This window comes from Stenella coeruleoalba, assembly GCF_951394435.1.
Source record: "Stenella coeruleoalba genome assembly, chromosome: 15".
NCBI classification, from domain to species: domain Eukaryota; kingdom Metazoa; phylum Chordata; class Mammalia; order Artiodactyla; family Delphinidae; genus Stenella; species Stenella coeruleoalba.
Window position 1 is genome coordinate 3613120 of NC_137161.1, and position 24284 is coordinate 3637403.

General features: G+C 52.7%; 1 protein-coding gene across 3 annotated transcripts in view; it reads right to left on the minus strand.

The window, feature by feature from the left end:
* PHACTR3 (phosphatase and actin regulator 3) overlaps positions 1–24284 on the minus strand; it is a gene marked incomplete at its 5' end in the record, with an annotated part of 100982 nt that overhangs the window by 68143 nt on the left and 8555 nt on the right. For all 3 annotated transcript variants that reach the window (XR_013824123.1, XR_013824124.1, XM_079899077.1), the window contains 4 exons: positions 8576–8823; positions 9640–9814; positions 12345–12557; positions 21297–21479. Coding sequence is in view for 1 of the 3 variants with exons in the window: in XM_079899077.1 (XP_079755203.1) it covers positions 8576–8823; positions 9640–9814; positions 12345–12557; positions 21297–21479 (819 nt within the window). The remainder of the gene's footprint in view (positions 1–8575; positions 8824–9639; positions 9815–12344; positions 12558–21296; positions 21480–24284) is intronic.

Genomic DNA, 24284 nt, shown 5'->3' on the forward strand with positions numbered 1-24284 from the left:
AATGACATTTTTCACAGAAATAGAACAAAAAATTCTAAAATTTATATGGAAGCACAAAAGACCACAAATACCCAAGCAATCCTTAGAGAAAAAAACAAATCTTGAGGTATCACACACCCTGATTTCAAACTATATTACGAAAGCCGTAATCAAAACAGCATGGAATTGGCAGAAAAACAGATACATAGATCAAAAACAGAACATTATTGAGATCTTAGAAATAAACCTGCATATATATGGACAAATAATTTACAACAAAAGAGCTAAGAACATACTACAGAGAAAGGACAGTATCTTCAATAAATGGTGCTGAGAAAACTGGATAGATAAGAAACTAGACCACTGTCTCACACCATACACAAAAATTAACTCAAAATGGATTAAAGACTTGAATATAAGACCTGAAACCATAAAACTCCTAGAAGAAAACATAGGCAGGATGCTCTTTTTACATCAGTCTTAGCAATACCTTTCCATGTAATGTCTCCTCAAGCAAAGGAAACAAAAGCAAAAATAAACAAGTAGGATTGCCTCAAACTAAAAAAGCTTCTGCACAGCAAAGGAAGCCGTCAACAAAACTAAAAGACAACCTACCTGATGGGAAGAAGGTATTTGCAAATCATATATGCAATAAGGGGTTAATATCCAAAATATATGAAGAACTCATACAACTCAACAACTCCAAAACACAAAATCTGATTGAATAGTGGGCAGAAGATCTGAACAGACATTTTTGAAAAGAAGACATACAGATGGCCAACGGCATGTGAAAAGATGTTCAACATCACTAATTATTAGGGGAATGCAAATCAGAACTACAGTGAGATATCACTTCATGCCTGTTAGAATGGCTATTATCAGAAAAGCAAGAAATAACAAGGGTTGGAGAGGATGTGGAGAAAAGGGAACCCTTATACACAGTTGCTGAGAATGTAAGTTGGTGCAGCCACTATGGAAAACAATATAGAGATTCCTCCAAAAAATAAGAATAGAATTACCATACAGTCCAGCTATTCCACATCTGGTTATTTATCTGAAGAATACAAAAACACTAATTCAAAAGGATATACGCACTCCTATGTTCATCACAGTATGATTTACAATAGCCAAGAGATATGGAAACAACCTAACTGCCCATCAAGAGATGAAGGGATAAAGAAGTTGTGTACATATATACACACACACACACAGACACACACATAGCAGAATACTACTCAGTCATGAAAAAGATAAAATCCTGCCATTCGCAACAGCATGAATGGACCTGTAGGAGATTATGCTAAGTGAGACAAGTCTGAGAGAGAAAGACAAACACCAAATGAAATCACTCATGTGTGCAACATAAAAAACAAATAAATAAACCAAACCAAAATGTAGATACAGAGAACAGAGTAGCGGTTACCAGAGGGAAACAAAGGGGAAGGCAAAATGGACAAAGGGGGTCGATTGCATGATAATGGGTAGAAACTCAATTTGGGGTGGTGAGCACACTGTAGTGTATGCAGAAGTAAAAATATAGTGCTGCACACATGAAACTCGTAATGTTATAAACCAACGTCACCTCAATTAAAAAAACCACATCAGTAAACTTAGCAAAGAGGAACTTCTTCAACTTGATAATATCTACAAAAACCGAGCGCTAACAACATCCTTAATGGTGAGAAACTCAAAGCTTTCCCACGAAGATCAGGAACAAAGCAAGATGTCTTTTCCATCATTCCTTTTCAGGATCATACTGGAATAGGAGGTAATGCAAAAAGAGAAGAAAAGGAAATAAAAGGTACACAGAGTGAGAAGACATAAAACTGTCTTTGTTTTCTGATGACACAATATCTATGTAGAAAATCCAAAAGAATCAATGAAAAACTCCTGGAACTAATCAGTAATTGTAGCAAGGTTGCAGGATACAAGATTAATATACAAGAGTCAACTGCTTTCCATTATACCAACAATGAACAACTGGAATTTGAAATTAAAAACATAATGCCTTTATATTAACAGCCCCCAAAATGAAACAGTTATATATAAATCCAACAACATATACACAAGATCTATACGAGGAAAACTACAAAACTCTAATGAACAAAATCAAAGAAGAACCAAATAAATGGAGAGATATTCCATGTTCGTGGACAGTAAGGCTGAATATTGTCAAGACATCAGTTTTTCCTAATGTGATCTATAGGTTCAATGCAATCCCAATCCAAATCCCCACAAGGTATTTTGTGGATACTGGCAGACATTCTAAAGTTTATATGGACAGGCAAAAGACTAAGAATAGCCAACACAATACTGGAGAACGAAGTTGGAAGACTGACACTACTCGACTTAGTTTATAGTGTGGTATTGGTGAAAGAATAGACAAATACATCAATAGAACAAAATAGTGAGTTCAGAAATAGACCCACATAAATACAGTTAACTGATCTTTGACGAAGGAGCAAAAGCAATACAATAAAGCAATGATAATCTTTGCACAAATGGTGCTGGAACAATTGGACATCAACATGCAAAAGAATAAAAATAAAAAATGAATCTAGACACAGAACTTTCACCTTTCACAAAAATTAAGTCAAAATGGACCACAGACTGAAACGCAAAACACAACACTATAGAAGTTCTAGATCACCTAGGAGGAAACCTAAGTGACCTTATGTATGGTAATCACTTTTAGATACAAGACCAAAGGCACACTCCAAGGAAGAAAAAATTGATAAGCTGGAGTTTACTAAGTTAAAACTTCTGTTCTGTTAAAGACAATATTGAGAGTATAAGAAGAAGAGTCAGGGACTGGGAATAAATATTTGCAAAAGACACATCTGATAAAGGGATGTCATCCAAAATATATTAAAAAACTCAACAATAAAAAAACAAATCACCCAATTAAAAAACGGGCCAAAAATCTTAACGGACACCTCACCAAAGCAGATATACAGATGTTAAATCAACACATGAAAAGATGCACCATATCATGCGTCATTAGGAAAATGCAAGTTAAAACAATAATGAGGTACCACTACAAACCTATAAGAGTGGCCAAAGTCCAGAACACTGACAAACACCAAATGCTGGCGAAGATGTGGGGGAACAGGAACTTCCATCCGTTGCTGGTCGGAATGTAAAATGGAGCAGTCACCTTGGAAGACTGTTCGGTGGTTTCTCACGACACTCAACATCCTCTTAACCTATGATCCAACCGCTTCACTCTTTGGTATTTACCCAAAGGAGTTGAAAACTTATACCCACACAAAAACCTGCACATGGATGTCTATAACAGCTTTAGTCATAGTTGCCCAAACTTAGAAACAACCAAGACCTCCTTCAGTAGATGAAGGGATAAATAAACTGGGATACAGCCAGACAGTGGAATATTATTCTGCATTAAAAAGAAACGAGGGGGTGGGGGAGGAGAGACACAGGTGAGGGAGATTAAGAGGTACAAACTCCCAGTTACAAAATAAATGAGCCACGGGTAGGAAATGTACAGTGTGGGGAATATAGCCGATAATTACGTGATATCTTCGTATGGTGACAGATGGTAACTAGATTCGTCATGGAGATCATTTTGAAATGTATAGAAATATTGAATCGCTATGTTGTATACCAGGAACTAATGTAGTGTTGTAGGTCAACTGTACTTCAAAAACAAACTCATAGAAAAAAGAGATCTGATTTGTGGTTGCCAGAGGTGGGAGATGGAAGCAGGGGGAATTGCATGAAGGTGGTCCAAAGGTATAAACTGCCAGGTATAAGATAAGTAAGTACTAGGGATGTAACGTACAAGACGAGAAATATGATAAATGTAATTAACACTGATGTGTGTTACATATGAAAGCTTCAAAAGAGTAAATCCTAAGAGTTCTCGTCACAAGGAAAAAATATTTTTTCTATTTCTTTAATTTTGTATCTATATGAGATGATGGATGTTTATTAAACGTATTGTGGTATTTCAGGATGTATGTAAGTGAAAATCATTATGCTGTATACACCTTAAATTTACACAGCATTACGTGTCATTTATATCTCAACAAAACTGGAAGAAAAAATAAAAAAAGAAAAAAATTAAATATCATCTAGCCATGAAATGGCAAGGCAGAAACATAAATGTATATTATTAAGTGAAAGAAGCCAATCTGAAAAGACTACCTACTGTATTATTCCAAATACGACCTTCTGGAAAAGACAAAACTATGGAGACAGTAAAAAGATCAGTGGTTGCCAGGGGTTGGGGGGAGGGAGGGATGAACAGGCAGAGCCCAGAGGATTTTCAGGGCAGTGGAACTTCTCCATATGATACTGTAAGGACGGACACGTCATTATACATTTGTCCAAACCCATAGAACGTACAACACCAAGAATAAACTCTAACAAATTATGGACTTTAGGTGACCGTGTGCCAGTGCAGGTTCATCAGTTGTAACAACTGGAGGGGATGCTGATAATGGAGGGCGCTGTGCAGGTATGGGGCAGGGGAACAAGGAAAAGTCTATATTTCTTCTTAATTTGCTGTGAACCTAAAATTGCTCTAAAAAACAAAATCTTTTAAAAAATCACCTTTGATGGACTTGAGAATGTCCCCAGTTACCTGGCACTGACTCCACGTGCCCACAAAGGTACCGTGTGGACACACACGCACGCAAGCCTATGTGGGAGCATAAACACAGCACACGAGGCACAAACACAACAGCCTGTAACGCATCTTTGTGTTGATCGAGACATCGTACGTGCCCTGCATGGAAATCCAACGGCCAGACCCAGACTAAAGCAAATACATTTTTCACTCCAACCGGATCCAGCAGGACAGTGTTGGAGCTGATTCAGGGGCAGGGCTGCCTCGGATGGGGTCTCCACCACCCCCAGAAATTAAACCCTGATGTAGCTACTACTAGAGAATTCAGGCTGGCGAGATGTTCGATAACAAGCACGTCCTGGGGTGTTCACGCTGGATGAGACGCCACCTGCAAAGGCTCCATCCACAGCGAGTTATGAGGATAAATAAATAAATACCAGTGCAGTGTCTATGGTTAATAATGGATGAAGCCGCTGCCTCTGCACCACAGAGATCTACAAAGAACACACCAGCGTGATGCTGGGAGCGGGGTTTGAACTCGAGCAAGGAAATAAAAGCTGATCTTTGCCACTGTCCTACCAGGCCAAGCAGAATACGTTAATGAGCCTTTCCCACTAGGAACCACTTTGCCCCAAAAGTAAGATTTATAGACTTTTCCCAGAACCAATATTGAATTTTTTTTCCTCCAAGCATGGTGTCCCAGAGATTCGTAACTTTGAGGGAGTTGCAAACACACGTGAGAATATGATAAAGGCAAAGAATCCACTTTCTGCCCTGGATCTCAGGGGTTCAGGGACCCCGGATCGTGTACCGTGGCCTCCACTACAGATGTCAGGGGTCAGTGTGTGGGCGTCGGGAATCCCCAGATCTGCCTCACTGCGTGCAATGCGCCCAGCCCTCCACAGGATGCTCTTAGGGTTGGATGTGAGCCCTTGACCTTGAGCCCCAGACAACGATGCCCACAAGAGGGGTGGCTTTACCTGGGTTTGCAAACACAGTCAGTGCAGTCCTTCCTGAGCACAGCCTGGTGGGATCCTGAGCATGTTAACAACAGCAGAGTTTCTAGAATGAGTTCCACCCTCCCTCTTCCTGTCACCACAGTCAAACGCCAAGTTCAATTAAGGACGCCGGTTTGAGAAGACAAACAACAAGAGACTCAGGTTTGCCCCACGTCCTGGGAGAACCCTCGGAGGTGGCGAAATGGCTGATCTGCCACGTGAGGCTACAGACACCATCTCCTTTCATCCCGACACCCCATCATTCACTGACATTTATTGTGTGCGTAGGGACTGGCAGAGGAGTCACTTGTTTATGCCTGCCGGCTTCCTGGAGGAAGCGGTGTTTTAAACCCCGTGGAGCCGCACACACCTCCTGCGTAGTGAGCATGGGAGCCCTGTGGTCAGGGCGTGTAAGAAGCAGGGAGGGTGTGTGGCTGGGTCCCAGGGGGCATGGAGAGGAGACAGCCTGGGGGACAGGGACAGGCCATGCAGATCCTGGTGAGGTCAGGGCGTTCAACCCTCGGAAGCCACTGGAGGAATGTGAGCAAGGGGTGACGTTCCCTGACGTCTGTCTGTGTGGAGAGGCTAGAACAGAGGTGATGGCGCAGGCAGGGAGCCTCGGGGGAGGCTGAGCGCAGCAGAGGGGGACTGGCCCGACGTCTCCAAGGAGGAGCCATTTGCGTGTCAGGTGCAAAGTCCAGAGAGCGGCACGGTGGCCCCAGGCCACGGAAGGTCAGAGGCCCTGCTCACAAGGACAGGGAACGGTCTGGGTTTGAAGGCAAAGATCAAGAGCTCCGATCCAAAGATGTCGGGTCAGCCGCACCTCCAAGACCCCAGGGGGACGTGCTGAGTTAACAGGACAACCCCTTGGAGCTCGGGCCGCGTGGGCTGGAGGACCTGTCGGATTGGCAGGTGGTATTTAAAGCCGCTCATCCAGCAGCTGCTCACTGACTCCTGCGTAGAACCAGGCACATGGGGACGAGGGGCACAGTAGTCAACCACATACATTAGGTCATCAGTAACAGTCCAATAATGATAGACTGGCGGGGGGACAGACAACAGTCAGACAAGGACAGAAGTCAGGGTAAAACGGCAACTGCGTCAAAGCCCTGAAGGGAGGTTCACAGCGCTGTCATCAGAGCAGGGAGGAGAAGGTCGGAGCTGGTCAGTGAGGGGTCGGGGGCGAGGCAGGCGGGGACCCGCTCCTTCCCACAGCAGGTCTCGTCTGAGGCGCGTGGACTGGTCCCACTGCTGAGGACGGGCGTGGGGTTGGGGGTAAAAGGTCCCAGGGGCGACCTTGGCTCAATAAGAAAAGGAACATGCTACACCATCGGGGTGACAGTGTTGGGTAGAACAGTGACCCCCAAAGATTGGTGCACCTGGAACCTGGGAATGTGACCTTATTTGGAAAAAAAAAAAAAAAAAGATGTAATTTGCTTTTGCAGATGTAATTAAGGTAAGGATCTCAAAATGAGGAGATCATCCCAGATTATCCAGATGGGCCCTAAAACCAATGATGAGTGTCCTTAGAAGAAAAGGAGAGGACACGAAGAGCTGATGTGAAGATGGAGGCAGAGATCAGAGCGCTGTGGCCACAAGGCAAGGACCACTGGAGCCCCCGGCAGCTGAAAGAGGCAGGAAGAACCCTCGCCTAGAGCCAGAGGGAGTGCAGTCCAGCGAGCAGAAGCCAGGGACGCTCCAGACACCCTACAAGGCCCAGGGCAGCACCACCACAGAGAACTGTCCAGCCCCCAATGTCACTGGTGCCGAGGTTGAGGGACCTGCTCCAGCCCGTGAGCCCTGTCTACGCCAGCCGTTCTCAGATGTGTCCCACGTCACCCCATCCGGCAGGATGCTGACGGGTGTTTAAGGGAAAGGGTCCCAGGGCCAGAGAAGTTTGGGAAACATCACAAGCTTCATCCTCTTCTTAGACGTCCAGGGCCCTATGGCTGTGAGTTTCTGCCACGAAGACCTCAGTTCGACTATCTATCAGCCTCTTCCAACCTCGTGGGAGCCGTGTCACCCCACATGTACCGCAGCACATGCTCCCGGAAGTGCTTCACTAAACCAGCGTGGAGAAGGCCCAGAGGTACGCGAGGTCACAGGAGGGGATGACAGTCAAGGCCAGTGTCTAGCCCTGGGCTCCTGGTCTGTCCACCTGGTCACGATTCGCCCTGCCTGTACCCGCTTAGTACCAGCCAGCTCAGTTTCAATGCCAGCCCCTTCCCGACTCTCCACCAACACCAGACCAGGTCCCCAGTGGCTCCACCCAGAGCTCTGCCTGTGGCAGTGATGGTCACCATGAGATGCTTTCAGGAAGAACAATAACCCCTCACTTAGGAACAAGAATCCTCCCCCAAAGGCCTTATAGCCACGTCCACCCTTGACCCTCCCTACAAGAGACGAAGCCTGCACAGCCTGCACCAGGACTCAGCACCCTTTTACCTGCATCACGAGGGGTCTACGATGCTCTGTCTCTGAGTCCCCAGATCTTCAAGGGTAAGACAGACCAAATACTCTGATCTTTAGAACATGTTGTGAGGACAGACACAGACCTCCTAGGGCCTCGTGAACACGTGGTCCTGAACAGATGCTGCCGGGCTTATAGTATTTCCGAGACGACTGCTGGCATCAGCCCCTCTCTCCTTCCCTCCCTCCCACTTCCAGCTCATCTCGCTTTCCTATGAACATTTTCTGCTACATTTTCCAAACGCTGGCCATCCGAGTGCCACCGACACCACCTCCTGCCGTGTCATCCCAAGCAGTGATGCTCTGTCACTCACTGAGCCACTTCTGTTTTTCCAACACACGTGAAAATGAATATGCAATGGGCAGAATAAAGCAAACTCACTCAGGTCCATCCTAACTGTGCCCTGAGCCTGCCCAGCCTGCTCATGAAACAAGGCGGGGGGGTATCTCTCTCCATCACTCCCCCGCCCCCTCTGTGCTGGCGGATGCGCACCTCTGGTGGGAGTTTCCCACCCCACGGGATCCACCCTCCGCTCACCAGAGATGATGGAGTCATTCAGGGCCTCTTCGTCTTGATACAAAAGCAGGTCATCCTTGAGTTCGGAATTCATGATCAGGTTCTCCTTATTCTCCTCGGACTCCTGAGCCACGGTCCACTTGCCGTCCGAGACTCCATCAAAGCTCCAAGCCTCGCCCCGCTCCTTGCCCCGCTCCACGCTGCACGTCCTCGACAGCCGGACGTCCACGCGTTTCTTCGGGGACCCCTTACTGTCCCTGCCTTGGAAACTGAACCAGAAAGGCAGTTCGTGTTATACGTTGTCCAGCTTCACCTGCAAACCCTGCAAAGTCGACTTGAAGACTTATAACGGGCGTTGCAAAGACGACCCCCAAGTACGTGCAGCCGATACACAGGACAAGACGCGCCGGAGGCACACGCGGCTCCGAGTCCAAGGCAAACGGCTGCTTAGGACGTGCTGACCCGAATGTCACAGACATGCACGTAATAAACCCCGCCAAGGCTGAGAGCAGCAAACACTCAGATCAAGGATTTCCTCAGAACTGAGCAGGGCATTTTATTTGTCCAATATTTCTGCCAAGCCACACGCGTATCCCATTGTCTGTTTTGCCCTTCGATGACTCACTTATCCTCAGTCTATGAGGCATATGAGACCAAGAATAAGAGTCAGCTTCCGAGCAGGCTTACTTGTGCTCTTGCCTGATGAAAACGGGAAGCCGTCAGAGTCCCGAGACAACGTAACAGCTACTTCTCCTTCTCGATTCTCCCCCGGGATGCTCCCACCCAACCCTGGATCCCTGGATCCTCCGGGGGAAATGCAGGGACTTTGTGGCTGGTCCCCACGGTGCACATCACCCACTTGACCCCGCCCGGAAAGTGGCAACTGAGACCAGCTACAGACCAGCTGCACAGCCCAGTGCAAAATGAAAACACGAGCTCCTTGCTCAGAAGCTAGGAATTCCAAGCCGGGGACAGCAGGGCATTGAGTTCAACCCGGAGCCCGCCCCCCATAACTGCCACCCATAAGGCTGGCCGCAGATGGGGATGTGGGCACACAGGTCCCGCTGCCAGGGGAGGGGCCTCACCTGTCCTGGCGGTGCTTGGTGGCCAGCGCCCTGTGCAGCTCCTCGATGACTCGGCTGGGGGGCAGCGGCCGGTGGACAGCGGTGAGATGTGGGGACCCCGTGGGCGTGGAAAGCTGGCCTCGGACAGGAGGGTCAGTACTCTTCCCGCCAGAGCCTTGGAAGAGTGTGGCCTGGCCTGGGGCGTAAGAAGAACCAACAAGAAGATAAGTCTTTGGGGGCGGGGAAGTGGAGCTTTGCAGAAACACAGGAGCCTGTGAACAGAGGGGACACAGGGCTCCCGGCCAGGTGAACCCACTAGTACCAGATGCCGCACCACGTCCCTTCGCCCCCAAAGCCGGAGACGAGGTTTGTCCCTGACCGGTTCCAGTCCATCCTCCATCCCTGAGCTGAGCCCATGGCAGTGCCCACAGGCCCCCTGCAAGGTCTCAGGCACCGAAAGCCTCCTTCCCATTTCTCTCCTACAAACTCCTGAAGCCATACTTCCTTTTGCGGAACGTGGAAGAACTCCCCAAGCTCTACAGCCATCGCTCATCCTGGACCACTCCCATAGCCCCCTCTGCTTCCCCACGCCATCCGTTCACGTCCGCCGCCAACCCTGCACCTCACCAGGGGGGGCCTTCTGATCACGGCTCTCCCATTCTCCTTGGGACGAGATGTGGCCTGATGACGGCAAGTCCCAGGGCCCCAAAGGCTGCCCGTTAAACATATTTTATACTTTTTTCCTTTTTTTCTTTTTTGGAATTGAAGTATAGTTGGTTTACAATGTTGTGTTAGTCTCAGCTGTGCAGTAAAGTGATTCAGATAAATATAGATATATAATATGTTTAATACTTAAACATATTTTGATATGTTTGAAATGTTGGCAACACATGTTTAAAATATTAAACACCACGCAGACCCAGCACAGCAAGTCTGTGTGTGGGATCTGGGTGCAGGTGGCTCCCTGACACCTGGGGGAGGGTGGGCTGAGGAAGCGCGTGGGCTGGGGGCCGCTGTGGCTATCTCAGTCGAGCGAGCACCCGGGGTGGGTGGGGAGCACTGAGTGTGTAGCGTCCGTCCCCTTGTGCCCCAGTTAAGCCCAGGTGAAGGGCCTTTCTCTTCCTCTGCTGCCACCTAGTGGCCATGTGCTGAAGCAACTATTTCCCCCTAAAGGAAATGAAGACCAAGTTGCCAAAATGCAGTCTCAGCTGCAAGAGATCCAGGCCAAAGCTCGTAACCCTCCCCTCCCGCCCTAACCCAGTCCCCAGACTCCTCGGTGACTTGTCAGAAAAGGTCTCCGAGGTTCAGGAGCTCCTCGCCCCTGAGGGGCTGGGGCGAGTCAGAGAAGCTGACCCAAGACTTAGGACACGGGGAGAGAGGACTCACGGGACATGAAACAGGCTGAGGTCTGATCCTGTCTAAGCACAACGGGGACAGAGGGTCCCTGAACTAATTATGCAGGAGCCCGAAGGAAGTGGGGCGGACGGTGCCTTATCCAGTGGATTTCCAACTGTCTCACGTTTCAATGGATGGAAGGGGAATTCGCACACAGACTGTAACAAGATGCAGATTATCTGCCTCAAAACTTTAGTCTGTGTGGCCATGTCACCCAAGGACTGAACACTGACTGACTCCCAGAGATGGAGAAAGAGGCAGAAAGCAGACAGAGGGGTCAGATCACCTGACTGCTCCTTCGATCACAGTTACCCACACTTGCTGAGCACCTGCTGTACGCAGGCGCTGGGACTAGGGGTGATGGCAGAGTTCCCTCAACCGTCAAGTGGGGACACGTTCCCTCCCCAGAGGGGCTGGCCTCCTTGCGGTGCCTGGGGGCGGGCAGATCCTGACAAGCTGTGAGTAGTCGTATTACAGGTGGTGGCCGAGGATGAGAGCCAAGCTGAACTCTGCTCTCCACTCTCATCTTCCCGGCCCCGCCCTCAGAGGCAGCACGCAAGGCTTTACTCTTAAAAACAATCGCCTCTTTGTGAAAGGCCTGCTTTCCCCCCCGAGACCTGCAGTGTGTGTCTCCTGTTTCCAGCAGGGACGGGACAAGAAATACCCAAACTTGAAAAGACAACGCCCCTACTTCCTGGGACCCTTCAGCCAGTGTGGCCAAAGCTACAGGAGGCGATGCCTTCGCGGGCCTCTGCTCAGCCGTGCTCCCCTCTCTGACCACCACCCTACAGTCCAGGGTGCATTCCCGGCTCCGCCTTGCTGGACGGAGCTCTCACAGAGATGAGCAGAGATCATGAGACGGACAGAGAGACAGAGGAAGGGGAGATGGGGAGTGGCAGGGAGGGAGAGAAAAGAGGGGATGAGAGGGAGGGAGGGGGGGAGGTAAGGAGACAGACAGACAGACACTGACTCAGAAGCAGAAAGAGAAGGACAGGCAGACACCTGAATGTCCAGAAAGATAAAGCCCCCATCCTGGGGGCTGTGGCTACGCCTCCTGCATCCACCTTCCGGAAGAAACCTTTGAGCGCTGCCCCGCATGTGTCTGAGCCCGGGCTGTCTGCCTCTGACAACCAGGGCTCCTCCTGGCTAAGGACCGCCCTCCCGTCTCCAGCTCTGCTCCCCTGGACCCGCCCAGAGCCCCAGAGCACCGCAGGAGCCAAGGGTGAGAACCGGCCCGCAGCGGGAGCCCAGTCAGGATGGGTCAGAGGCATGGATGGATGAACGGAAGGAAAAAGGCAGCAAGGTGGACGGGTGGATGCACGCAGGCCCACCTGTGACACTCCTCGTGGTCCTGGAGCCTGCCTTGGGCGGCGGGGTGGGCAGCAGCGGGGGGCTGGGGAGCTGGCCCACGGATCTCTCCAGGGGTCTGGGAGGACTGTCCAGGGGGTCGGACCCAGCTAAGGCTTGAGGGGGCTCGTCCGTGGAGGGTGGGAGGCTGCCAGCAGCACCTGCTTCTTCCTCTCTGGATGCGGATGACATCTTGGCTGGTTCAAAAGCAAAACAGAGAGTTCACACACCACAGTTCCTCTGGCTGGGGTGGGTGTGAAGACAGCGAGGGAGCCTTGGATGGGTGGGCTCGTAATCACGGAGCAGGGTACAGAGGGGTCACCTCTCACACACATGTCACTCCCCATGAGTTCTACTATCAACAGAAACATCAGAAGCAGAGAGGAGGGAGCGGGGAGAGGGGGAAATAACTTCAAGGGCGTGGGCGATTCTGTCCCTTTTCCACTCAGTAGGTAGCACTGAAGCTCCCACCTCACCTGGGGCTGCTGGTCGCAAACACAGGCTTTGGAATCAGATGTCAGTTGGCCCCTGCACTTACTCTGCGACCTCGGACGAGTTCCTAATCTCCTGCGTCTCCATTTACCCGTGGACGACATCGGACTAACAGCAAGAGTCCCTCACAGGATTGTGAGATTTAATCAAGAAGCGACAATGAGATGTGCGGCCGGCGCACCGCAGACCCTCAGATCCCGCAGTGATTGGTTTTACGTGCCCGGTTAACAACAGTCCCGCCCGAGTGAGGGCTGTGAGCTGAGTGGCAGGGGAACAGCAAGGAGCTTCAGCTCTGAGGAAGGGTCAGCCCGTCCACAGCCCCCATCCCCTCTCCCCCCAGCTGCTGGCTCAGGCTTCTCCCCCTCCCGAAGCACTGCTCCCCCCTCCCCTGGCCTGTCCACCCCTGGGCTTTCTTCCAACCCATCAACCTCTCCTTCCCCTTCTCTCTTTCTCCAGCTCGAGTTCCACCATCCATCACTCAAGAGCCGTCTCACCAATACCCCCAAGCCCTCTGCCGCCCTTCTTTTGCGTTTAGCTAACTGGGAACACCCCATCTCTGGATGAAGCCTTCATCTGCCAGCTCCCGTCCCTGGGGAGTGCTGTGGGAGACAGACGGCAACACAGAAGCCCCAGTCCTGGCCATCTCAGGACCACCACCCTCAGGGCCCTTGGTTCTGCCCCAGCAGGTGGTCACTCTGCTTCAGACCTTCTCTCTCTCCTACCTACAGCTTCTCAGGCCCTCCTCCTGTGCGGCCTCACCTCCAGCTTTACAGGGGAAAATGAGCCCATCAGACCAGGGGCTGGGGGGAGCGGGGGAGCTCAAACCCAAACCTACCATTACCCCAACACAAAAAGAGAGGCGGCCTCCCATCCCCACCTCGGGACCCCAGCCCCCCTGCCCGCTCAGAGCACACACCCCGGGTGCCCCGCCCCACAACGTCTAATTTCATCTTTGCAACCACCTAAGGGGGAAGATCCTAACATCCTCTGGGAACAGCCTGACAGAGCTGGCCCCAGAGTCACCGTGTGGGATGAGAACGCTTCTGTGGGGGGGGGGGGGGGGGGTGGCACTGTCCATGGTGCTGACCGAGGCTGGCTTGATCACGGCCCTCACAAAGCTTCAGTGAACCTCTAGAAGGGACCGCTGCAGGTCCCAGGCATCCCATTGCTTATCACCATTTCTGTCCTTTCGGCGTCCCTGTTGGCAGCCGAATACCTCTCGGGCCAGGCCTTTTCCCTGGGAAGCTCACAGAAATGCAGTCTTTGCCTCAGAAGGGCTGTGGCCCTCCCAAATCCTGATAAGCAAGATCTGGGAAGAGAAACGTCCCCTTCCCACCCGCTGCAGAAGACAGTCAGGTTTGTATCATGAGGTTAGTCTGAGCTGAGAACAGCCACTACAGAAGGCTCCTTACCTTATGCCCTGCACGGATACCCCTGTGAAAACACTATGGTTTTATTTTATTATTGACAATAATAATAAAACTGTCCTCAAAAGTAATATTTGTTCATAGGCGTTTTTTCTAAAGACTCCTAGACTTCAAGACTATTGTTATGTCCCATGAACTGTGACCCGCAGCTTCTAAGACTCTACAATTCTGTTTTAGTTAATAAGTTTTGCAAAAATAACATTAAAATAAACATTTTGTGCTTCTAGGTAAAAACAGTTGTGTGTTTTCCTCGGTTAGGCCACAGGTGAGTGTGGAAAGGTCCCTTTTCTCCATGTGGGCACTGGGCCTCCTGGCTTGTGTGAATCAGAGCAGGGCAGTGGACCCTGATCCTGGGGAGGCCATGCTCCCGGGCCCTCAGTGGCCAAGCTTGCAGCCGGAAGCACCGGCTGAGGGGCCGGAGTGAGCTTGAGCACTCGGTCCAGGCTTGGTTTCTATCCTCTCGGCATCCAGCATGTTCCCAATGTCACGGTTTCGGGGGAGACAGGTGGCACAGGAATGGCTCACCTGACCTCAAGCTCACCACACCAGTCTCCCCCATCCATCCTTTGCCTCTGTTGTGACTGACTCATTTCCAGAGGAGCGGCCTTGGTCTCCACCTCTCTGAGCCTCAGTTTCCTCATCTGTACAAACATCTGTATAAAACAGCCTCTCCTGCCCACTACAAGGGAGGGAGACTCCCATGAGGTCGTGGAGGGGATGTCTGAAGCTACTCAGCACTTTGGACGGTCACGGGCCACACTGCCAGGGATCGAAGCATTATTTTGGAACATGGATGAGTTTTCCTCTCATTCTAGGTCAGGGGTTCTCAACTTTGGCGGTATTGACGTTTGGGGCCAGATAATTCTTTGCCTGTAAAATGTTCAGCAGCAAGCCCTGGGCTCTATCTGCCAGATGCCGGAGTGACAACCAAAACTATCTTCAGACACTGCCCCATGCCCCCTGGAGGGGAGGACGCCCGTGGTTGAGAGCCCCTGCTTGAGGCAGACACTACTTAGACTTCTAAGGGGATGCTCTGTGGTGTCTCTTGGCGAGGGAGGCCTGTGGTGAGACCCACAGCTGTGACATACTCTCCCGGGCGCTGCCATCATGGAAACCCCGACCAGCCAGTTGCTCCCTCTTGGCCTTGGTCTCCCTGCATGGACCTGGGAGTCTGGACAGGGTGGGCGTGTTTGAACTGGGCTCCATGGGTCCCCTTGGGAGGGCTGCCGAGAGAAGGGTTAACAAGGAGACGGCCCTGGGTCAGGGTCCCCACACCCGCTTGGCCAGAGCGGGTCCCCCCGGCTCTGTCTCAGCACAGTCCTGTCATGTCTATCCCTGCACCCTCCCCTGCGGTCCTGGACACTTCGTCCCCTGCTTCCCTCCTGCCGCTCTGGCTACAGCTGCTCAGCCCCTCTCAGGCTCCCCCTGGGCTGCCCCAGGACCCAGCCCTTGGTCCTCTTCCCCATTAACCCACTCTCTCACCTAATTCTCTCCTCCAGTCCTCTGGCTTCAAATCCATCTCATCTCTGTCAACCCCCTTGACCCTTTCTCGGAGCTCCAGACTCATCCATCATCGGCCACATTGACACCTCCATCTGGAGGTCAAATAGTCAAAATGAATCACGCGCAAACCCATCTCTTGATTTCCCAGGAGAAACCCCTCCCCAGTCCCTCTTCTCTCTCACTCATCCATCCATCCATCCATCCATCCCACAAGTGTCCTTGAACAGTTATGGGGCCCTAGGAGCTGTGGACATGGCACTGACCAAGACAGAGCCCCACCTTCACCAGACTCAGTACACGCTCCCCCTACCCCCCAAGCTGTCCAGCCAGACTGGACACAATGCTCAATCCCTCTCCTGTCCTCTCCATCTCATGCCCACCCCTCGCATCTAATTCACGAATACATCCTGGGCACTCTGCTTCCAAAATATGTCTCGGAAATATTGTCCTCCCAGTGTCAGCTGCCACAGCCTCTGCCTGAACCTCAGCAATGACCTTCAAGCTCCTTCCCTTCCGCCCATGGCACCCCAAACCCATTCTCTAAATGAGGGTCAGCAAGCTTTCTCTGTAAAGGGCTTTGGCTTTGCAGGTTATAAGGTCTCTGTTGGTGCAGAAAACTCTGGAAGGGCTGGCGACCCGAACAGCAAACTCCCCTGGCTGTGCACCCAAGTGGACGTGTGGCCACCCCTCCCCCTCAGTGCCACCCAGTAGACCTTTCTCAGATGACAGAAACGCCTCCTTGTCTGCTACAGCGAGCAGCTGACAAGTGGCTGGTGCAACGGGGGAGATGGATTTATTTTCTTTGGTTTTAATTCATTGAAATAGCCACGCAGCTAGTGGACAGGGCAGCTCTGGACTTCTGGGAGTGAGTCAGTGGTCACAGCCCTTCAGCCAGAGAGGTCGCAGAGGAAGATTCTAACAGCCCCAGGGAGGTCCCCCCCGCCACTAGCCCAAGATGCAGCGGGTCCCCCACCCTCTGCTCTGAGGGCCCCGGGACCCAACACACCAGGAACTCACCCCAAACACCCTCCTCCGATGTCTCTCCACCCTGACCCGTCTGAGGGATCCTCGGTCTAGGAAACCGGCGTCTCAGCGCCTCCTTTGCCAATCTACATCTTTCTGCACATCTCACGTGAGTGTGCAGCTACCACTGTATTAAGTAATCTTCTCAAAACTGAAACGTTAACATCTGTTAAAGTCTCAAGTGTTATATCCAAAAAAAAATTTTTTTTAAATGTACACGCCGACATCAGCTTTGCCTGTTCCCCGCATCTGGATCCCTCCATCGGGGCTGTCCCTGTCCAGCCCTGACCAGCAGAGGGCGTTTCTCACCAACTGAGCTCCCAGCCGAGGCCCTTTTGCCTGGGGCGTGCTGCTGGGTGGTGCGCTTGCTTTATACCCAGTTATCACCCACTGGAGACATTCTGAGACCGAGAGAGAGACCAGCCTGAGAGGAGGGACCTAGAGGGCTGGGGGGACAGCTGCCGTGGTCAGTTTCACAGAACCCCAGTGACACCTGGCATGTTCTCTGGATCAACCCCCAGCTTTACCACTTATGTGCTCTGTGGCCTCGGGCAAGTGACTTAACCTCTCTGGGCCACTGCTTTCTAATCTAAAAGCAAAAACAAAAAATGGGGCTAAGATAATATAGCACACACAGAACATGCTGAGTGCCACTTTTCCTTTTAATTAGCGCACTGTTGGGCACACCAGAGCTCAGCCCCTGCACGACAGAAACACTGAACTGTCCCACTTAACACTGAAACAAGGGGTTCTCTTGGGCTTTGTTTAGGGGATGCTCTGTGGCTGACACAGCATGACCCAAACAAAACCAGGAATCACCCCAAACACAAAAGTCCAAAGTCAACCCAAATCACTAAACCCAAACTGAGGGTCAAAGAAAACCACGGTCAGAATCTTTGACAGTGTTTCCTTCCTGAGCTATCTGCAATCCTTGGATACAACCCCCATGCCCCCAGCCCTACCCCACGGTTTGGGGCACACAGAAGCAGCAGCCCCAATCCAGGTGTCACCACCTGGCCAAGGAGAGGCATCGCCCCCAGCGCAGCACAGGGGTCGATTCCCAAGACCAGGCTCTTCACCTTCATGGAAGGGATCACAAACTCATACACCCAAGGGCCCAAGCAGGAGCTGAGAGGTGAGCACCCCCGCCCCCGCCCCCGCAAAGGAGATAACCTCTTCTCAGCTCCCAGAGACCGCAGCTGCGTGGGAACACGGGCCCAGTGGGCGCGGACTTTGATTGTTGAAAAGCAGCTATAGCTGCACGTGTGGATTTTTCATGAATGCTCCCGATTTTTAAGCCTAGGCAGTGTTTGAAGGAATGAGTTTAAGGTGTCTGAGTTAGATTACAATCCACTCCCTCACCGAAGGGGCTTTGCTCAAGGCCAGTCCTCTCGGTAGAGACCAGGAGCCGCAGCCCTGGTCAGTGTTCTTGGTGGAGGATTCCAGGCCTGCAGGGCTGCAAGAGACTCCGGTGGGGGGTGGGGCGGATCCCCCGCTCAATAGCAAAGTGCAGGTGCACCCACATCCCCACCCACACGTGCTTTTAGACGCAGGGCCTCTGTGGGGCATTTGCAGGCAACCCAATACCAGGCTTTAATGCATCACCCTCCCTCCAAGGGCTGCTTTTCCATGACAATGACAAAGTGATGATGATGATAAAGACAGGACAATCCCTGGGAGCAGCAGCAAACACTTTCTGAGCGCTCAGTGTGAGTGACGACTGAGCTAAGTGGTTTAATTTTAGCAACCCTGAGAAGTGCAACATTATCTCCATTTATAGTTGATGACTCAGGTTCAGAGAGGTTGAGTGACTTGTCCATGGTCACACAGCTTGGTGAGGCACCCGGTCACATCTCAAACCCAGGTCAACCTGATGTCGAAGACGTTGCTCTCAATTCCCTAATTCTATACCCTTGGATGAGTTACTTAACCTGGGTACCTCCTTTCCATGAGTAAAAGGGGGCAAACAGCATCAATCAATCACCTGGGGGTCACATGAGCCAATATACATGACAGCGCTTAGAACAGCGTCCTGCACACAAGAGGCCGAGCGTGATGGCCCCTGTTGTCATCAGCATTATGATAAAGGTCAGTAGCTGCTAATACACTGACCACAGCCCAAAGGAATGAATCGGCCCTGCTTTGGAGATTGGACATGGCCCTGTACTTTTCCATATTTTTGTCTGCTGTATTTTACTCTAAGTGAAGCCATGCTTTTAATTTCAATTTATTTATTAAGAAGCTATCACTACCCTGAATGAGAAACCCATACCACTTGCTCTAATTAATGAAAATGAACATTACTACCAAAATGTTTTCAAGTTGTGTACACGTGCCACCAGATAACATCATCTCTCCCACCCCAGGGGCTCAGGACCTCTCTGGGGCCAGAGCGAAGGAAGAGGCCTGGTGAGGGATGGAGCTGCCTCCCATCACCACAGACTACACACTGACCAGAGGCCCAGGGCTTCTCCTACAGTGCAAACCCCACTGTGGCTCCAACCAACCGCCCTTGGGGAAGGGCTGCCCTCGGGGAAGGGCTGCCCTCGGGGAAGGGCTGCCCTAGGGGAAGGGCTGCCCGGCCCAGCCCAGCCCAGCCCTCTCTCTCTCCAGCCTATCCCGGCTCTGACCACATCTACCTACAGCTCTGCCAAAGTCCTGTGGTCTTTCCTACTCCCAGGCCACCCACAGCAACCAAAGTCCAGCCCGTGGGCTGTTTGCAAATAAAGCTTGCTGGCACCCAGCCATTCCTTTTCCTTTTGCACATCCTCACCTGGCAGAGGTGAGACCTTCCTAGCCACAAAGCCAATGAGATTTACAGCCGGCCCTTTACAGAGAAAGCAGCTGACCCTGTTCTCAGTCCTTGCAAGGGTCCCTCTGCCCGCCAGGACGCTCTCTCCCTCACTCTCTGGCCGGACAAGTTCTACTCATCCCTCTACCCCAGCTGGGCTGTCCCAGGCTCCAGAGCCCTGCAGGGACTCAGCCCAGGGGTCACCAGGTTTGCTCACCTGCTCACACCCACCCGGGAGGAGCGACCCAGACACATTATCATCACAACCCCAGGCCCAACAGCACATCTCACCAGGAGAAAAGTCCTTCATGCAGATCTGTGATCTCAACAAACCAACTCTGGTCTCAAGAATCCATCCCCAAATCAAGAGTGTGGACAGAAAGCACCTGAGGTTAGAGGGGGCGCCGACGGGAGCAGAAAGGCTGCCAGGGAGGGGCGCCAGTGGGAGGCGGGGTGCAGCGGCCCGCGGAAGGGAGGCTCCGCGGTCAAGGGCAGTGCTGGGCTGCTAGGACTCCAGGCGGAAGGCAACGCTTCAGCTGGCCATCAGAATCCCGCCAACCGCTGGCCCGACTGAAGTCAGATGGTGGGGGACACAGGGACACGGTGGTGACAAAAGGGTCTCTGCAGGAGAGGCCAGGACTGTCCCAAGGGCCACAGCCCTTCAGACCCCAAATTCCTATCGTGTCTCCAAGCTGGGGTGAAACTGGAGAGGGTCAGCCATCCCCAGGGACAGTAGGGCATGCCCCTCGACAGGTGCCCGCGAAGGCCAGAGGGATGCCGTGGCCGGGGCAGCAGGGGAAAGTGCAGGTGTGAGTGGTGTCTGGGGAAGCAGCAGCGGAGCACAGGTGCCCCCCTCAACCCCCGGCTCTGAAACCAAAGAGCCAGCCAGAGAGGCCCCGGCCAAAGAGGCCCGTGCACACGCCCGAATTTCTCAGCCCAACACCGTGGGGACGCAGGACACGTCGCAGCCGCCACGCCGGGCCTGGCAATGTTTACAGCTGCAGTTCTACGAGGGAGCAGGCCTCCTGCCTGACGGCCAGGTTGCCTGGAAGGTTTCTATGAAAACACTGCTAACAGGTCAGAGCGAGCAGGGGGTAGAGACTTCACAGCACACAGTTTCTGTGGTGGGTTTGTGCTTTTCCTCCTCTCCATCCCTCCCTCACTCCCTCTCTCCTTCCCTTCCCCATACCTGACAACTGCCCTGGTCTATTCAACTGAAATCACAAGAACCACCACCACGGCTCCCACCAAGAATCACTCAACGTGGCAGACGCTGCCCTGGGCTCCTCCCACCCTGCAGATAACCCGATACAGGCCATTCTTTTCTCCATCCTGCCCTACTGCCTTGGGGTAGCTAAGATGCTCCCAGACACTGGCTTCTTTGGAGAGAATTTTCCCGCTCAGAAGTTCGGAGGGAACAGGCAGAGACACCCCGGGAGGAGGGTGGATGGTAAGGGACCTGTGACCATCTGGAAGCACCTTCATCCACTGCTCTGCCGGACTTGGGAAGATGCTGGAGAAACACCCAGCAAACATTTAAACTCAACCACGTGGTGGAGCGTGGCAGGGCTCAGAGCACGGCTGCGCCTCTGAGGACGGTCTTCTACCACGGCTGCTGCCCAGCTCGGGCTGGGGACCTCAGTCGCCACCCAGGCGGATGGCCTCCTGGGAGCAGCTCAAGCCCAGGGTCCAATCAATACCTGCATCGTCTGAAGGGGTGTCCGAGGACAGCGTCTCATCCAGGGAAGCTTGGTCCGTCCCAGTGGCCAAAGGGCTCCCCAGCTGGGCTTCCGCCGAGGTCAGCGGCTCCTGCTTGGGAGTGGAAGGTTCACTCTGTGCAACTCGGGGATCTCCGTCGGGGCTGCACGCTTTGCTCTCAGCGTCTGCAAGGAAATTCAGCTGTCAGCTGAGCCTGACTCCCTTCCTACCTGCTTCCATTCACGCGCGAAGTGACTTCCTGGGAAGTCCGCTATCCCAGACCTGGTGTGGTCCCTGCACACTCTCGCACACCCTGGGGATCCCTTTCCAGAGCCTTCCTAAGGCAGCACCGAGCGTCACAACACCCGCTGGCCTCTGGCCGCACCACTTCCAGCCTGCGCGCTCTTACTTCGACAATGCCCCCACCCATGTCCTCGCCTTTGTGGCGCCCCCGACCCTCGGCCTCTGCCTTGTGGCTTCGGCCAATGGGAAGTGAGCAGGTGTGAAGCAGCAGCGACTTTAAAAGTACCTGCGCATTCCTGTGCATCTCTCCTGTACCCGGACCTCACCCTGAGGACAGGCCCAGCCAGCCTGCTGGGGATGAGAGATGGCGGGGGAGGGGAGCAGAGCCAAGGCACCCCCATCCTGCCAGCCAAGGCCACCCAGACAGGTGATGACAAGCCCTAACTGCTGCCCATCCCGGAGGTGCTGGGTTGTTACTATCGAGGCTACAAATTACCTTTCACCTCAGCACCCACCATCCTACCATGAGTCCCCCGTCACACAAATGCTTCTCGTTTACTGGGTCCAGCATTGTGCCAACGGTGTAAAGACGGAGATTAGCAAGACAATCCTTACCCCCCAGGTGGCTTAAACTGTGGGCGGCCACACAGCTGGCCACACGTGGCACTGCCAGTCCAACAAAGGCACAGCCAAGGGCTGAGGCGGGAATCAGGGAGTCCTTGGTCTAGGCAGGTGGCATCTCAGAACGGAGGACACCAGGCTCCTAGTAGGGCTGAAAGGAGGACCCGGCCCTCCCCTTGCTGGGGCTCAGTGGCTGGAGCCTTTGAGGGTCTGGCCTTTGACTGGTTGATCACCTTGGGTCATATCTTAGTGCTGTGGGGCCGGGCGCTCAAGAGCATAACAACTGGTCCAGATCACACAACCAGAGTGGCAGGTCCAGGCAGGGAGGCTCAGCCAGCCGATCGTACTCAGCCTTTGGAGACACAGCTCACAGCCCAGTTCATGCAGCACCCACAAAGCCCCCGGCTCAACCCTAGGCCCCACAGCCAGGGCATCCAGGCCGCCGCAGTGCAGCGTGTCAGCGTAGGCTGCACACGTCCACACGGCTGGGAGGCAGCAGCGTGGGGGAACCAGCCTTGCTTGGAGGCAGCGGGGAGAGGAGAGATTTATTTCAGAGCCGGGGGTCCGTTGCGTAAGTCAGTCCTGGCTCCTCCCTGCTGTCAGGTAGCAGTGTCCCTTCCACTCCCCAAAGTGCCCAGGTGGGACAAAAGGTATAAGGTCACCCTCTCTACTCATCCCACCCCACAGCACATGGGGTTTCTTGTGCCCAGGCAGCAAATGTCTCCAGGCCTCAATTTCCTCTTCTATAAAATGAGGCTAATACTCCTGGCTTCGCAGAGTCAGAATGAGAATTCAGTGAGTGAACGTCCATAACGCATCTGGCATGAAGCAAACACCACGCATGTGCTTGTCATTACCCTCACAAAGGGGAGAAGGAGGACGATGACAAGGGTGATGGTCTGGCCACTCGGCCTGGGCCCCTCGGCCCACGTGGTATCAACAGGGCCCTCCCCACGCCCAGGACTCAGGCCAGGCCTGTGACGTGACCCTGCAGGGGACGTGCACTTGTAATCACTGTTCACCATCTACCGTCTGCTGCACGCCCCCTAGCGGGGAGGGCAGAACGGCGAGAGTCTAGAGACTTGGGTCTCGGAAGATGCCATCTACGCAGCCATGTCACCTGGCCTGGGGGGTGGGTCTAGACCAGGGACCGGCTACCCTTCCCTAGAAAGAAGCGGATGGCCAGTATTTGTACTTTAGACTTTCTGGGCCACATGCCACAAATCCATGGTCCATATTCATCTTTGTTGTTTATTTTTTACAAAAGTCCTTTAAGTTTAAAACCATTCTTAGCTCAAGGGGGCTTTAAGAAAACAGACCCTGGGCCAGATCTGACTAGCAGCCAACCAACCTCTACCCAGGAGAAGACCAAGACACAAGCCAAGAGAAGCCACCCAGTGGACACAGTGAGAGGTCACCAAGCTCAAAACTACAGCTTCCTGGACCGTCTCTCATGACTGGTTTACTCATACTTGAAACACAGCTGTGACAGTCTCTGCTACCAGCTTACTTGGCCGCTGGTGACAGAGGTGACAGCCAGCACTGACTGAGGCTGTGCACAGCTAGAGACGCAGCACGGCACTCTGCTGGCACCATCTCACCTGAATGTCACAGCTCCCCGCCCACCCTTTACAGATGGTGATACCGAATCTTAGGAGCGGCGGGTCATTTGCTGCTGGTGACGATCCCCGTTGTTAATAGTAACGGCATCTCCATCATCATCAACGAAATGGTCAGAACACTGAAACTGCGAGACCCAAAGGTCCCCACCCTCCACCCGGGCTCAGCAAAGGCTGCACCCGGACGCACAGCCCCGGGATTCCTCCACCTACTTTTACGTCTTAGCGGACTTGCAGGACTTTTCTGGGCTGTGCTCAGAGCTCCGGCTCATAATCATGTTCAGTGAAAAGTCACAGTTCTCAAAATAGCCTGGGCGGCAGGGTCGTTGCTAAGCAATGCTGGCAGGCGGGGCGGGGGGAGCTGTGGGCAGCTGGTCCCCTGCTCCTCTCACTATACTGTGGGCGCTCCCTCCCGGCCAGGCGCTTCCGAGGGCGGCAGAGGGGAGCCGGGGCCGGAGGCTGGGTTATACGCAGAGCAGCCACGCTAAGAGGGGACGTGCCCCAAGC